Source organism: Hyaena hyaena, unplaced genomic scaffold (genome assembly GCF_003009895.1).
Source record: "Hyaena hyaena isolate Hyena2069 unplaced genomic scaffold, ASM300989v1 scaffold_256, whole genome shotgun sequence".
Classification (NCBI taxonomy): domain Eukaryota; kingdom Metazoa; phylum Chordata; class Mammalia; order Carnivora; family Hyaenidae; genus Hyaena; species Hyaena hyaena.
Window position 1 is genome coordinate 378,600 of NW_024080885.1, and position 15,768 is coordinate 394,367.

Sequence of the window (15,768 nt, forward strand, 5' to 3'; positions counted from 1 at the left end):
TCCTCTGACTCTGGCTCTCTTGATGTTAAGACGAGCTGTGTTTCTGGCAACATGTATGGGACAACTGAAGTGTGGGGATTCCGGAAGCCCTCGGAATGTGAGAATAGACGTTAGTTCCTTCTCTTTATGGTTAGAGAGAGCTGAGTATTGCTGCAGCCACAGAGGCACCTAAGAACCCTCCACGTTTACTCTTGCAGTGGGAGGTGTGTTAACTGTGGGACCAGGTAATGACGATAAGGCAGAGTGTGAAAAAAGACCAAACTGTGACAAGACTTGTGTTTCCCGGGGCCAAACCACTAAGGGCAGGAGGAGATGGTTGGGAGGGTTGTGTAGACAGACCGCTCAGAATGCGGATATTGCGATGTTGCGTTCAGCAAACCTCCTGACATGAAACACACCCAGTTTCTCTCCGTAAAGCTGTCACAAGTCGTACGACGGGACCCTCGACTAATCAGAGTGGGGAGGGACTAGCAAAGAAGTCAATTGTAACTCCTCGCCGGCTCCGCCCGCCAGTGTTGGCCGGGAGCTCGGGGGCAGGGTAGGAGACGTCGTTCCCGCTGGTTCTTTGCCCACATTCTCCGCCTTCCTCAAGTCGCCTAACCAATAAGAAAGCTATGGGCGGCTGCCTTAGGACGCTTCCACGTTCGTGTGTCTGGGAGAGGTTAGCCAATCATTGGGAACTTGATCGTTGCTAAGAGACATTTGAGCTTGGCTCCACCCATGCTTAGGGTTTTAGCCAATGAAATTCTGTACTTTGGACTGTCGCCGCGAAACCAGTGAGATTAGTTCCACCGCCTAAATGTTTCGGCGCCTGCGCAGATTGGGGAAGGTTCTGGAAGACAGCGGAGCTGCCGCCATTTTGCGGGAAGAGGAAAAGCTCCGACTGCAGTGCTGCTTTTACAGCTGAGACTCTGGAAAATAGCTCTGCTTCGCGCCCCCAACACATCCACAGGAACGGAGGAAACCGGGCCCCCCCCCTGTGGGGACCCGGAACTGGTGAGAAACCCCAAAACCCGGTCCCCCCGCGACGTCACCTATGCGTGACGTTGCCGCACGGCGCCTCCCCCTGACGTCACAAGCAGAAAATGGCGTCAAGAGCAGAGCCGGGCAAACTTTTAAAAACAACAAAAAATGTATTTACTTTGATCTGAAAGTGTTCGCTACCTATATGTAGCCCGCTGTCATGGTTTTAGGGGTCGGCACCCTCGTGGGTAGATCTCTTAATGGTGAAGGTGCTGTCTCAGGGTTCCCAGTGACCGATCTCTTTCCAGGTCCCCGCAGCCCTGACGTTTAGGGTCGTCCGCCTCGGGCTGTCTGAGCTCGCTCGCAGGTTCCGTTTTCAGCCCTTCGTGCTGCCACTCTGAGAGAGGTTAGGGAACTGAGATTTCTTCCTCAGTCTTCAGTCTCTAGAAGACTCCTACTCACTCTGTTCGCCTCTGGGATTTTCCTCTTTTTTTAACCACACATTCCGTGGCAGCGCAGGAGTATAGTGAGGCCGCCTGTGAGGTTTTAGCATGGGGACACTGGCCCTCGCAGGGACGATGCCAGTCGGTTACTTATAATGAGGACCACTTTTTAAAGTGTAACCTTGGCTTGGGAAATGTTTTTTTATCTTACTGTCCCTGTTCTTAATTGTCTTCAGTTTGGAGGTGTTTGTGTCCAGCTCTGTGACTGTGCACCCAGCAGTTGATCACCCTTTGGGACTCAGCATATGGTGACTTTTGCCCGAACTGAGCTGACAGTGGTTTTTCACTCTCCTTTGTCCCTTAAGCAGTGAGGCCTAAGTTCGGTGCTTGTTTGGGTCTTGACTGTGCTACGATGAAGCCCAGGCACTAGCGCGATTGTGTCCCTGCCCCTAATGCAGTGTTTAGAGCAGGGATGGAATTAGGATCTTATTGTGTCTTAATGGACAGGATCAAATGGACTTTGACCCATAATTTGGGACATAGGAAGAGTTTGAAAACTATCAATATGAAAATGCATAGCGTTTGGAACTTTACTGCTTCTAGGACATCTGAAAAGATACACCAGACCCAGTGAGATTTCAAATTTCAAAATATGCTCGTGTTGCCTATGTCTTTGCTTAACTGGATCCATTAATTTCTGAGTACCTGAGTGAAAACTTTATTCCATAGGTTGTGGTTCATTCGTGGACTTAAGTGAAAGGTTTTTTGCGTTCGTTCAGTAATTCCTACTCTGTACCAGCAGTCAACAAAGAGCAGTTACTGAAATCTGAAGCATTTTTTAAATTTTTTTCAATGTTTTATATATTTCTGAGAGAGAGAGAGGAAGACGCAGAATCTGAAGCAAGCTCCAGGCTCTGAGCTAGCTGTCAGCACAGAGCCCGATGCGGGGCTCCAACCCACTACCCGTGCGATCATGACCTGAGCTGAAGTCGGACGCTTAACTGACTGAGCCATCCAGGCGCCCCTGAAGCATTTTTTTTCGGGAGGAAAAAGCAGATTGTAAAAATAGAAAAAGAAGCTGTGTGACACCCAGTGAACCTGTATAGACCTGGCAGCCAAAATTACTGGAAGGAACAGAACATCAAGCCCTTTAAAGAACCATTTTTCCACAGTAGGCCAAATAGTATGTATTAAAATTAGCTAGGTTCCTGACATTTTGAAGTATATGCTGCCTCAAACCTAGAAGACACATAATAAGGTGTGACTAAGGGGAGTAATTCTTTCGATAAACCTGTCAGAACAATAATTCTTCAGATGAGTCTGTACTTAAAAGTAGACATCTTTGGGCACCTGGCTGACTCAGTGTGTAGAGTGTGTGACTCTTGAACTCAGGGTTGTAAGTTTGAGCCCCATGTTGGGTGTAGGGATTACTTAAAAATGAAAACTTGAAAATAATAAAACTAGACATCTTGGTATGCTGTGTTCTCTTCTTTTAAAATCTCCCTGGGGCGCCTGGGTGGCTCAGTCAGTTGTGTTGGCTTCTGCTCAGGTTATGATCTCACAGTCCATGGGTTCGAGCCCCGTGTTGTGCTCTGTGCTGACAGCTTAGAGCCTGGAGCCTGCTTCAGATTCTGTGTCTCCCTCTCTCTCTGACCCTCCCCTGCTCGCGCTGTCTCTCTCTCTCCTAGAAATAAATAAAACATTAAAAAAAAAAATTTTTAAAGAAAAGAAATATATATATATTTTTTAAAAAAAAACATTAAAATAAAGACATTAAAAAATAAAATAAAATCTCCCTTAAAGCTAAGTTATGAAGTACAGGAGAGAGAGGTAACTTGATAGACTTGTTAAGATATTAGACTTAAGAGTCAGTAGACCTTAATCAAGAGTCTGCTCTTCCGTTTGAGCTTTGTGGCTCTGGGCAGTTCACAGAACCTCAGTTTTTTGCACTGTGCATTGGGTCTGACAGCTGCCTGTGGCATGTATTACCTTTGGTTGTTAAACAAATGTGTAGTGTTATTATAGTAAGCAATTTACTTCACCGGTTTTAGACACAGCTATTTAATCTTGATTTGATTTCCATTTTAAGTCTTAAATTTGGTTCCAAGTTGTTTGTTTGTTTTACTTTATTTTTGAGAGAGACTGGGAGAGTAAATGTGGAAAGGGCAGAGATAGAGGGACAGAGAGAATCCCAGGCAGGCTCTGCACTGTCAGCATGGAGCCTGATGTGGGGCTTGACCTCATGAACCTTGAGATCATGACCTAGAGCTGAAACCAAGAGTCGTATGCTTAATGGACTGAGCCACCCAGGTGCCCGTGGCTCCAAGTAATTTTTATTTTATTGTTTTGCTCTTTCCAAGAATATTGCTTCTGAAACAAGCTTCATTCAGTGCGTAGCAATATCAGGTGCTGTAAATGACAAGTGGCATGATTAATTTTATTTGTGCATTAGTATTTTTATACTCATTGTTGGGTCATCAGAATAGGCTGTGGGCTCTGAGGGCAACCAGGACACCATCTTTGGATGATGTATTAGCTGCTTTAAAGAAGACAAAGCTCTTGTGAATATGGAAAGTCTGATTATGATTAGCCTCCTTGCTCAAAGGTTCTTCAGATTAGTTGTAGGGTTTTTTGGTCAAATTTACTGAGGTTTAATTGACCTAAAACAAAACTCTACGCAATAAAGTGTACAATTTTGTTTAAACACTCCAAAAGTTTCCTCTGCCCTTTTATTTACAAAAAAAAATTTTAATGTTTATTTTTGAGAGAGAGAGAGAGAGAGAGGCAGAGTGCAAGTGGAGGAGGGGCAGAAAGAGAAGAAGACACAGAATTCAAAGCAGGCTCCAGGCTCTGAGCTGTCAGCATAGAGCCCAATGCGGGGCTCAAAATCATGAACTATGAGATCATGACCTGAGCTGAAGTCAGAGCTTAACCGACTGAGCCACCCAGGCGTCCCTCCTCTGCCCTTTTAAAATCCTTTCTTCCTAGCCCCTGCCCACCTTGTGCTATCCCTAGGCAACCACTGATCTACTTTCTGCCAGTACAGGTTAGTTTGCATTTCCTAGAATTTTATATAAATGGAAGCATATGGTATATACTTTTTTTGGTTTTTCTTCTTTCACTCCGCATAATTATTTTGAAATTCATTCATGTTATGTATATTGATAACTCCAGACCACTTTTTAAAAAAAATTTTTTTAATGTTTTATTTATTTTTGAGAGAGAGAGAGAGCATGAGCAGGGGAGGGTCAGAGAGAGAGGGAGACACAGAATCTGAAGCGGGCTCCGGGCTCTGTGCTGTCAGCACAGAGACTGACGTGGGGCTCAAACCCACGAACTGTGAGATCATGACCTGAGCTGAAGTCGGACACGTAACCAACTGAGACACCCAGGCGCCTCTGTTTGTTTGTTTTTTAATTTATTTCTGAGAGAGAGACAGGATGAGCTGGGGAGGGTCAGAGAGAGAGGGAGACACAGAATCTGAAGCGGGCTCCGGGCTCTGTGCTGTCAGCACAGAGACTGACGTGGGGCTCAAACCCACGAACTGTGAGATCATGACCTGAGCTGAAGTCGGACACGTAACCAACTGAGACACCCAGGCGCCTCTGTTTGTTTGTTTTTTAATTTATTTCTGAGAGAGAGACAGGATGAGCTGGGGAGGGTCAGAGAGAGAGGGAGACACAGAATCTGAAACAGGCTCCAGGCTCTGAGCTAGCTGTCAGCACAGAGCCCGACGCAGGGCTCAAACCATGAGATAATGACCTGAGCCGAAGTCGGACGCTTAAAACCGACTGAGCCACCCAGGCGCCCCTTTTTGTTTGTTTTTTAATTGGACAGGCCTGTGATAGACAGACTTGGGAAGGATGATTGCTAGGTGTGAAAGCTCGGTGGAGGCAGGGAGTCTCACCCTGCCTGCCTAGACAGGCTTCAAAGTAGAATTGGTTAAGCCTGTCTTAATCATAATCTGTCGGAGTTACCTGAATTCTAGTTGCTTTTGCATGGGAGATGCTTACTGATGAGTCCCCTAATCATTGATGTTTGAATGGGGGTGTGTGGGGAAAAGAGCTTAGGGCAAATCTGCATTCTGGTGTTGCTTTGTCTTGTTCCTGATTTTTACTCTTGCACTGTTACCTTTTTATTGGAAGCTTGTGCCTATTTTTGTGACTTACGCTTAAGCCAGTTATATATACAGAGTTTTGAACTATAGAGTGGAGGCCTAGTGTCCACTGTAAAGTGAACAGTAATTTTGAGTACCAGCACTATCTCTTCACAGGACAGGGTCTGTATTCTATTTTCTTTATCCTGTTCGGTTTCCTTCTCAACTCTTGAGCTTTTCTGAGCCACAGAGCAGAACTAGTTAAGTTTTGTAATGTACAAAAATAAACCTAGAGTAAGCAACAGCCAGGAAGATCCCTCTGGAATTCAAGAAACAGAACTGTATATTCTGAAGTCTGTTTCTTGGAGAAGGAAGGGAATGTGGGGTGCCAGAAGGGGAGGAAAAATACGAGTTTCTTACATATCCATATCCTCTCCTCAGATCGGCTACGATGGCGTCCGATGACTTTGATATAGTGATTGAGGCCATGCTGGAGGCTCCCTATAAAAAAGAAGAGGTAATATTCCCCACCTCACTCCTGGAAGTGGGTTAGTAAGAAGCAGCAGTTCTAGATCATCAGTTTCAGCACTTTGTGAATCCTTTTTTCCTGCTTGTTTATTATGTATTGTGGCTATTTGTAAAAGTCATAGTCTAAAAGCACACCCCACTCTCCAGCTCCCATATTCAGAGGCATGCTGGCAGAGAGGGTCCCAAGGTTGGGGGTGGGGAAGAGAGGTTTGGGCAGGGCATAATGTGCTAGGAATTAGTGCTTTGCTCAAACCTCTCAGTGACACAGTAGGAAGTCAGTGTATCTCAAACCTAAATAATGTCTCACTCTCCTGGGAAATAGACATCAGTGGAACCATTGTTGGGTAGCTAAAGTTTTGACATCAAAACCTGTCACTCTTCTCTCTTCTTTTTGGGTGGTTTTCTCTCTTCCTATTTTATTCCCTTTGTTAAGAGATCTGGTGCTCAGAAACTGGCTAAATAATTGTGAGCTTTGATTTCACAAGCTTTCTTCTCTGTCCACTTTCGTTCTTTTGTTGCCCAATGGAAGGTGTGTATTGCCACCTTGTACCTTGTGATGTTTTTCCTGGCCGACCCTTTAGGATGAACAGCAAAGGAAAGAAGTTAACAAAGATGGCCCCAGCAGCACCAGCACCAGCAGCACCGGCAACAGGGGCAGTGGTACAGGCGGGAGCAGCGCCAGTGGGGAGGCAAGCAAGTGAGTTTGGTGTGGAGAAATGGGCTGGCAGCTTGGGGCAGGGAAGCCATGAGGGAAACAGCCAGAACAGGAGGATGGTTGCTTGTAAGACTGCTAATGTGTAGTGATGGCTCCGCTGGGTCCTGGGACTCGGTTTGATGATCTTCTAGTCTTCATAGTCCAGCCTAGATTTGTGGATTTGTTCTAGCATCATTATAGTTTAATTGAATAAAATAGCAAGAGGACCCTGCTTTGGAAACAACAGCTTCGGCTTGGTCTGGGGTTGAGGGGGGGGTGGCCACTCCAGATGCCTGACAACGTTCAGGGCTGTGTGCGAGCTCATGTTGGGCAGTTGCTGTGAACTCTTGCTGGGTCATCGTGGGTGCTTTGGTCGTTTACTGCCCTTCCATCCTGGCTTGCCTTTTGTTTCTTTTTCTTGGGGGAGAGAATAAAAGGTTCTCAGTAATAAGAAGTTACCCCTTTCTCACAGGAAAAAGAGGAGTCGGAGCCCTAGTAAGAGCAGGGATAGAAAGCGCAGGTAAGTAATTCTGGGGACCTCTGGATTTTGAGGATTGCTATCAGTGGAAAGCTACCAGGGAAAGCTATCCATCAAAGGCCAGAAGAGGTTGGTTTGTCCTGCAGCAAACTCAGTAGTGCCTTCCACCTGTAGTCGCAGTCGAGACCGGGACCGGCACAGGCGGAGAAGCACTCGGAGCCGAAGTCGAGAACGGCAGCGTCGCCACCGCAGCCGGAGCTGGGACCGGCGGCACAGTAGTGAGTCACGAGGTCGGGACCGGCGACATGAAGATCGCGTGCGCTACAGGAGCCCGCCACTTGCCACTGGGTAACACCTCTTGCCAGTATGATGGTCTTTGTGTAGTAGTCTTGGATAAAGTCAGGGTGCTGTGGGTGCTTCAGCCCTTCCTGCCTGTGGGTGCTTACAACCTGATGTGATGGGCAGGAGACCTCGTTATTTGAGGGGGGGTGTTGAGAATTCCCGTGTGAGGTGAAGTGCTGAAATTTGGTTTTCTCATGTCGGAAGACTGAGCATTGGACCAGCGCAAATGACACGATTTTCTGTTTGCTGTTCTCTGTTCCCTAGCCGTAGGTATGCACACAGTAAGAGTCCTCATTTCAGAGAGAAGAGCCCAGTCAGGTGAGTGGATAATGAGCATTCTTCAAGGATCGTGGGGTATGAATACAAAGCCGTTCGAGTTGGAATACAGGAATGTGGAGTACTTGAGCGTAGCTAGACAACAAGGACTGTGTATTGGGAGCGGGCATCTCAACGAATCATACTTGTCCTTTAGGGAACCGATTGATAACCTGAGTCCTGAGGAACGTGATGCCCGCACAGTTTTCTGTATGCAGTTGGCTGCCCGTATTCGGCCTCGAGACCTGGAGGACTTTTTCTCTGCTGTTGGCAAGGTAGCCTTCCCTCCCTTAGTTTTCGTCCATGTAGTCTGTTTTCTGTCCATCCTCCTTTATGCCCAACTCAGGATTTCCTTTTTGCCCTGGATAGGTTCGTGACGTCCGAATCATCTCAGATCGGAACTCCCGTCGCTCTAAGGGCATCGCCTATGTAGAATTCTGTGAGATCCAGTCTGTGCCGCTGGCCATTGGGCTGACTGGGCAGCGACTGCTTGGAGTGCCCATCATTGTCCAGGCCTCACAGGTGAGCAGGCTGAGAAACCGACACAAGAAGATGGGGTTGAAGGTAGGAGGTATGGATGTGACCTATCGTTTCTTCCTCACCTAGGCTGAGAAAAACCGACTGGCAGCCATGGCCAACAACCTGCAGAAGGGCAGTGGTGGACCAATGCGCCTCTATGTGGGCTCCCTGCACTTCAATATCACTGAGGACATGCTCCGGGGCATCTTTGAGCCCTTTGGCAAGGTGAGTAGAAAGTGATGGAAACCTTTAACAGGAAATGGAAAAAGTGGGGAGGGTGAGTGTACCTTTTCATTCTATTCTGACCACAGTTGAGCCACTGCATCCATTGAACGGGCATATAGGTCCCTGCTGGAAACTTTAGGCTCCATCTTTGTATTCATAGTGCTCAGTAGACAAGTCAGTCAGGCACCGTGAAATAAAATAATGGGGTCCAGATTAAGTAAGATTGGTCAGGAAAGGTGGTTTGGACAGAGATGGCATTTGTCTGGGAATCCCTGTGGGACTCAATCAGGTAAGAGTCTGACTTTTTTTTTTTTTTTTAACATTTATTTATTTTTGAGAGACAGAGCATGAGCAGGCAGGGACAGAGAGAGAATGAGACACAGAATCCAAAGCAGGCTCCAGGCTCTGAGCTGTCAGCACAGAGCCCAACGAGGGACTTGAACTCACCACAGACCGTGAGATCATGACCTGAGCTGAAGTCAGATGCTTAACCAGCTGAGCCCCCCAAGCACCCCAAAAGTCTGACTCTTGATCTCCACTCAGATCATGATCTCATAGTTTGTGAGATCGAGCCCTGTGTTGTCAGGGTCTGTGCTGCCAGTGAGCTTGCTTGGGATTCTCTCTCCCTCTTTCTTTGCCTTTCCCCTGCTCGAGTGTGTACGTGCACGTTCTTTCAAAATAAATAAGTAAACTTCACAAAAAAGAAAAGATTTGGAGAGTTGAAATTGGTTGGCTGGAACGTTAGAGGTAGCTTGAACAGTCAGGTAGGAAAGCTCAAAGGTGAGGGTTAGCCCACAGAATGTTAATCGTTTCTCCCTCTTCTACAGATTGATAATATCGCCCTGATGAAGGATTCAGACACAGGCCGTTCTAAAGGTTATGGTTTCATTACGGTAAGTTTCTGGTCTTGAACTTTTGAGTTTCAGTGTGGGTTTGTCCACTTGTCTGATTCTGCAGCTTAGCCTCCTCCTCCTCCTTTAGGAACTAAGTGACTCATAAGCCCTGGTGCCTGAAGCTTGGACTAGTCTTCCTCCCCTTGAGATGAGTGCAGTGCTTGAGATCTTGGCTTTGCTCCCACACACTGTCAGTGGCCCTGGCACGGGGGTGTCCAGGAATTCAACCAGCTTCCCTGCTGCTGCAACTTGCTCTTTGGGTAATAGTAACACTTTCAGGCAGCAGCTAAAAGGTTGGGGGCATGAGGGAGGTTAAGTGTGGGCTTTTGTAGACAGGCTTCATGGAATTGGTATGTTTTCATGATAGGAGCGGGAATAGGGTTTTTTATATTTTTTTCTGGCACTACCCCATTTGAAGCAGTTTCTTCATTGAGAAATACCTTTATTATTTAAAGACCGCTATAGGGAGAATAGTGGGGCCGTGTCTTACCTTTTCCTGACACTCTCACAAAATTGCTTCCAGTTCCCATAACTGGTTCTTCCAGTCCCGTGTGACTCCAGGCTGAGGACTGGCTGCCAGCCACAGAGTCTCATAGACGCTGATATTTGCTGGGTTCAGTCCAGGCAGCATACCCCCCCCACAGTTGCCTGCAGGGCAGAGGGGAGGTAGGTTGTGTTCTACTCAGGTGAGTTATTGCTCACCTCACAAGTAAACAGTAAAGGCAAGCCACCTATACCACCTGCCTAGGAATTGTCAGTACCACGTGCCAGGCCCTAGGGCAGGTGCCACCAGAATAAACAAAGCCAGCTCTGGTATTCGTGGTGGCAGGTTCCTAGCTCCTTGTGTGACTCAGATGCAGAAAAGTGTTGGTGAGGCCTTTTTGCCCTTGTGCTGCAGCCACTGAAACAGCAGACTAGAACCTTCTCTCCATTAGGCAGTTCTGGTGATACTGATGAAAGGGACTGGGCAGTGGAGCCCTCGGATCAACAGCAACTGGTGTAGGTATAGGGGTGGGGTGCAGTCTTGCTCTCCATGCCAAGGTGCGCTCCCCCCTATGGTTGGGCTCTGGAGTTCAAGATTCCTTCTTCTTGAGTGAGAATTGAAACTGCCTAGTCCAAAGGGCTGAAATAAAAGCACGGGAACCTTGGCTCTCAGCCTGTCTTACTTCCATTTTATCTGAGCATTTGTGAAACTGTCAGGTTAGACACCCTATGGATAATAGTTGTGGGGTTTTTTGGGTTTTTTTGGGTTTTTTTGTTTTTGGTTTTTTTTGCATTGTTCGATTTTTAGTGGAGCTGGAAGATTGAAGTGATTGCCATTCAGTCAGTTGGAAAAGGTCCTTTTTATCCAACCATTTTGGGGGGATGGGGATCATAGGTCACATTCCCTGGTACAGAAAAGTTTGTGCCACCGTGAGCATGCAGTTTTCCTGGGATAGCGAGACTAGGGAGTAGTAGTGGGGCTTTGAGAGCACGTCTGTGGCCAGGAGGTGACTGATACACCTGGGTTTCTTGTAGTTCTCAGACTCCGAGTGTGCCCGGCGAGCCCTGGAACAGTTGAATGGTTTTGAGCTTGCTGGTCGGCCTATGAGAGTTGGTCATGTGACCGAGCGACTGGATGGTGGTACAGACATCACTTTTCCGGATGGGGACCAGGAGCTGGACCTGGGATCATCAGGTGGACGTTTGCAGCTCATGGCCAAATTGGCAGAAGGTGGAGAGAGCTTCTATGCAGAGTGAAGAATGTGGGGTTGAATTTTAGATCAGGGGTTGGGACTTATTAATTCTACCTTTTCTTTCCCTTGTAGGCTCTGGAATCCAGCTGCCTACTACTACTACAGCTGCTGCTGCTGCCGCCGCCCAGGCTGCTGCCGCCTTGCAGCTGAACGGGACAGTTCCTTTGGGGGCCCTGAACCCGGCGGCTCTGACTGGTAGACTTGAACTTGGGAAAGGGAGGAATTGGGTTGGGGCCTGGAAAGAAGGAATGCTCTGTGCTCACCAACTCATTGTGCCTTTCTTTTTGCAGCTCTGAGTCCAGCCCTGAACCTTGCATCACAGGCAATCGCCTCCCAGTGCTTCCAGCTTTCCAGCCTCTTTACTCCTCAGACCATGTGAGTTGCAGGGTCTGACTCAGTTTAGTCTTTGTTTATTTTCTTTCCTTTGGATTCCCATTTACCTCTTCTCTTTGCCATAGGTAAATCAGTGGCACGGTACATTGCCTCCCTGTGCCTCTGGGTCCTGCCACTCCCTTCTCCACGTCTATCCTTCCGTGGCCCCTTCTCCATTTTGTGGACCAAGCCATCCTGAGGGTGTGGACATGGACTCTGTGGGAATTGGGGCCACCCTTAGACTCCAAGAAGAGCTCCTGCCCAGGACCCCATTGGGAATGGACTCTGCTGAGCAAAGCCACTAGTCTAAGAGAACAGAATCTGCACCTGTATTGAACACCTGTTTCTCCGTGTGTGTTGTCTCTCGGGGTGACCTTCATTGCTCTCTCCGACCATCTCTTAGTGATTCCTCGATTCCTCCCCTGTTGGGAAGGCCATAGGGCATTAACTGAGGGAACTAACCTCTCTCCTTTTCCTGTACTTTTACCCTACAATCTGTTGAGGAAAACCCTTGAAGACCTCTGGTCCAAAAGGACTTTGGAGTTTGGAAGGTGAACCTTGAAGATGCTGGCTTGCTGCTGCAAAGGCCCTGGAATATGGCGTGGACATTAACATTGTGAAGCCTTCCTTAGGCCTGAGCTTGGGGCCAGAACTGCTACTGTGGGCTCAGCATCTTGCTGAGAGGTATGGGAGTGATCTATCCTGCCAGGCATTTTGGATGTCTTACGGGCATTCAGGAGTTGAGTGAAAGGTGGGGTACTTCTCCGCTGTCTCCCATCTTCCTTTGTATAGTTGTCCTTCCTCCCAGGTCTTTCCTGTGGCCCAGGGTGGGAGGATGGAGAGGAGGCTGCTACTCTCTACCACATCCCGTGTGCCTCTACCATGGACTCAACCCCAGCTGTTAAAGCTGCTTCTGTCCCCTACCTGGGCACACATGAGCCCTTCTCACTGGATTTTATACCCTTGTGTCTGTGTACATAAAATATGTGTGTGTGTGTGTGTGTATACATACACACATGTATCCACATGCACATACATATAAACTTTGTATAAAAGCCAAGCTCCACTGTTGTGGCGCTGCTGCCCATGTGTGTATGCTCAGTCAGTTGGTGTATTTGTCTGATGTTAATAACTTTTCATGAGCCAAAACCGTGAATGGTTCTAGGGATATAAAACATTTGTAACACCTCTGTGTTTTGTCCCTTTAATTTTGTCTTCTCTAACTTTCTTTAGAAATTAAAATGGACAAAAGGCACACACCTGGATGGAGTTCCCAATCTGTATCTGCATTACACCTTTGGCCCCGTGGTCTCCCCCATTTGTCTTCATCTTAACTATTTCTAACCCTCCTTTGCCCAGTGGACACACTTCCCAGGGTTTTCTCTGCATCTAAGGGACAGATCTTGTCTTTCCACCAGATGGCAGTGTAACAGTAGCACATTCTGCACTTCGGTAGCTAGAGGTGTTTCTTGATCTTGAGGAGCTTAAGTCCCAGAGAAGCCTAAACTCACCAGTTGTACCATTAACCTCTGTGCCAGTCTTTGGCCCTCTTTGTAATGGAAATCCCAGTCTGGCATCCAGAGGGGCTTGGGGGTCATATATCAGGGCTCCCCAGGCCTTAAATCTATTCCTTTGTCAGTTCCCTCAAGTCTTGCTTTCCATATATGGCTTTGCTTGGGATAACATAGGCTTGGGACCAGTGAATTCCAGAAAGCTGAGTATCCCAGGAATTGCCCTGGGAGGAAGGGGATGCATGTCTCTTTCTCTGCCTGCTTTGTAAGAACTACGACAAGGAGCCTTTCAGAACCCGGCTCACCAGTTAGGGACCCGCCTAGAGAAGAAGGTCTGAGGTTCAGGGGCAGAGCTCTGTGGGACTCCCCCATTCTCTGCTGTCTCTATGGCAACAGAATGTTAAGACTTTATTGTCATGCTAAAAATACGGATAATTGCTGTTAGGTTTTAATTTGTCAGCTCTCAGACTTCTAAGCAGAGTGAACATTTTTTGGTGATACTAGCTTCTGGGGTTGCTTTTCACACTGATGTATTAAGTACTTGGTGGCTGCTTGTGGTATAAAAGGCCACTGCGACCCAGGACTAGATCTTGATTCTTCCCATCCAAATACTAACCAGGCCCAACCCTGCTTAGCTTCTGAGACCAGTGGAGATGGGGAGTGTTCAGGGTGGTATTGCTGTAGACCAGCTCTTGGTGCTTCTAGGCGGCTACAGCCTCATGTGCCCCTTTGGGTGCCTTTGCCACCACCTCCACCCTTTCCCTGTCTTAGTTTGCTCTCCGGGGCTGGGGGATGGGACAGAGGATGCATTGTTTTTAGGTAGCAGCTGGCTGTGGCCCAGTCCCCCTATAGTTATTGATTTGGCTGCTAATGCATCCTAAAAAGCACAGTGTGGACCATTTTTGTTAGTCATCCCGAGGCTATGGACTGGGCCGCCTCATGGCAGTCTTGAACTCTTCCAAACCATAAATACCCATAGGCCTTGCCTCCCTGCCCTCCTCAAATGGGCGTCTGTCTGCTTGGTTTCCTTACATTCCCGTCCCTGCCTGCTTTGGTCTTCCTGCACTTCTGTTCCTTCCCCCCTTCTTCGTTCCTCATACAGCCTCTTGTTGGGAGAGAGAGCGTGGTGGAAGTGAGGAAACATCTAAGACAGCTACTCTAGTCTTAATCCATATAAGGTGACAGCATCTAGTGGGTGACAGCTGGAGTCACTGTATGTGACTCAGTGCCTTCTTGTTACTCATCCCTGCATTGGAGGTGGTTGGAGTAGAGAGGTGGGGGCAGCAAACAGCCTCTGTGCCCAGCCTTCTTCAGTCTCTCTTGTCTGGGCATGGCGGCTGGGGTAGGGGTAGAGGAGAGACTGACCCAGATCCTCTACTAGCATAGAATTTACCCAACTGTCCTCAGTTCTAAACAGGAGATGTTTACCTGACATCGAGCCCATACTTCTTCCTTCTCTAAGCAGTGGTATTTCTTCCCCGTTCTTCAAACTTCTGTGTTCTTGAAATTGGGTTTCTGCCTACTTCCTTTTTAGGTTCCAACAAACCCCAGATGTGAGCTACCAGAGGAAGCAGGTGTTTGCCCTTTGAACCTTTTAGTCCTGGTGCCTGTGAGGAAGGGAAAAAGTTTACACCTTGAAGGGAGATGGTCAGTCACAGCCTCTCCTTTCTCTGTTAAGGAAGGAGTCTGGTGGGAATCAGGAAGTAATGTTTGGACAGTGAGAAGAGGCTGTCCTGGCTTCGGAAAGTAGGAGGGGGTATAATGGCCACTGTTAACATTGGTGCAGGGTTATCCCGTTGTCGTGGGCTAGCCATTGTTCTAATCACTTCGTATGTATTGAGTTGCTTCAACCTCACAGTGACCTTTGAGGCAGAATCTATCATCTTTACTTTGTGAATGAGGAAAAGGCACTCAGAGAGGGTAAGTCACCTGCCCTGTGATTACACAGTGAATTTGGGATTCCAATCCAGGCAGTCTAGCTTCCCATTTTTGGATCCTAATCTCAGCCTGTCTTGTGTGGAAGCCAAAGCCTTGGAGTCACTTTCCCTGTCTCTGTACCCAGAGTTCTCAGTGTGTCCTGAACTCTCCCTCTCCCGCGTCTGCTCCTCTTCTCTTTTTGCTCCTCTTCTGCTGGTTACAATCCCGTCCTTTAAGACTCTGAAGCTTTGCTAGTTGATTTCCCTTTTCAGTATTCTTTGTCCCATTGGAAGTCTCCTTCTGTCCTTATTTATAGATCTGTGTCCACTTTGTTGCTAGATGGTTATAGCCCAGTGAGGCCAGGCAGTGACCTGTCTTTTTCATTATTGCTTTCCTTTGCGCATACTAGATGTCTGTTGAATTAATTTCCCCTCTGTTCAAGTCAGAGCTAAGCTTTCCAGTGTCCATCTTTCTAGCCTCCTCTCCCTGGCATCCTCCTCCATTCCTTCCTCAGCCCTCCAAGAGAGAAAGCAGCTTTACTCTTTTTGGTGTTGCCATGGTAGCCTGTGATGCTTTCTGTCAAAAGTGCTGCTTGCCATCCAACAGAGACTGATGTTTCCATGGCAACCAGGTGAAGTCAATAGTCATGAGCTGGATCCAGGAAAGGAACTCTGGTCTCAGAACTGTGTCCGAACCCTCTGGCTTCCTTCTCCCTTCTCTTCTTTCCCAATGCTTA

General features: G+C 47.6%; 1 protein-coding gene across 4 annotated transcripts; it reads left to right on the forward strand.

Moving 5' to 3' along the window:
• Positions 1-798: 798 nt before the first annotated feature.
• Positions 799-12,794, forward strand: RBM23 (RNA binding motif protein 23). 4 transcript variants are annotated; one of them, XM_039245173.1, is made up of 14 exons: positions 799-996; positions 5,944-6,019; positions 6,612-6,727; positions 7,197-7,244; positions 7,377-7,550; positions 7,809-7,862; positions 8,017-8,134; positions 8,229-8,381; positions 8,466-8,603; positions 9,431-9,496; positions 11,015-11,210; positions 11,305-11,427; positions 11,523-11,607; positions 11,691-12,794. In XM_039245173.1, exons 2-14 carry the CDS (start codon positions 5,954-5,956, stop codon positions 11,692-11,694), a joined length of 1,341 nt encoding a protein of 446 aa, XP_039101104.1. In that variant the 5' UTR covers positions 799-996; positions 5,944-5,953; the 3' UTR covers positions 11,695-12,794. The 4 variants fall into 4 exon arrangements, with proteins under 4 accessions (XP_039101104.1, XP_039101106.1, XP_039101105.1 ...); XM_039245175.1 differs by lacking the exon at positions 7,197-7,244; XM_039245174.1 differs by lacking the exon at positions 11,691-12,794 and having other exon boundaries at positions 11,523-11,611.
• Positions 12,795-15,768: the final 2,974 nt, after the last annotated feature.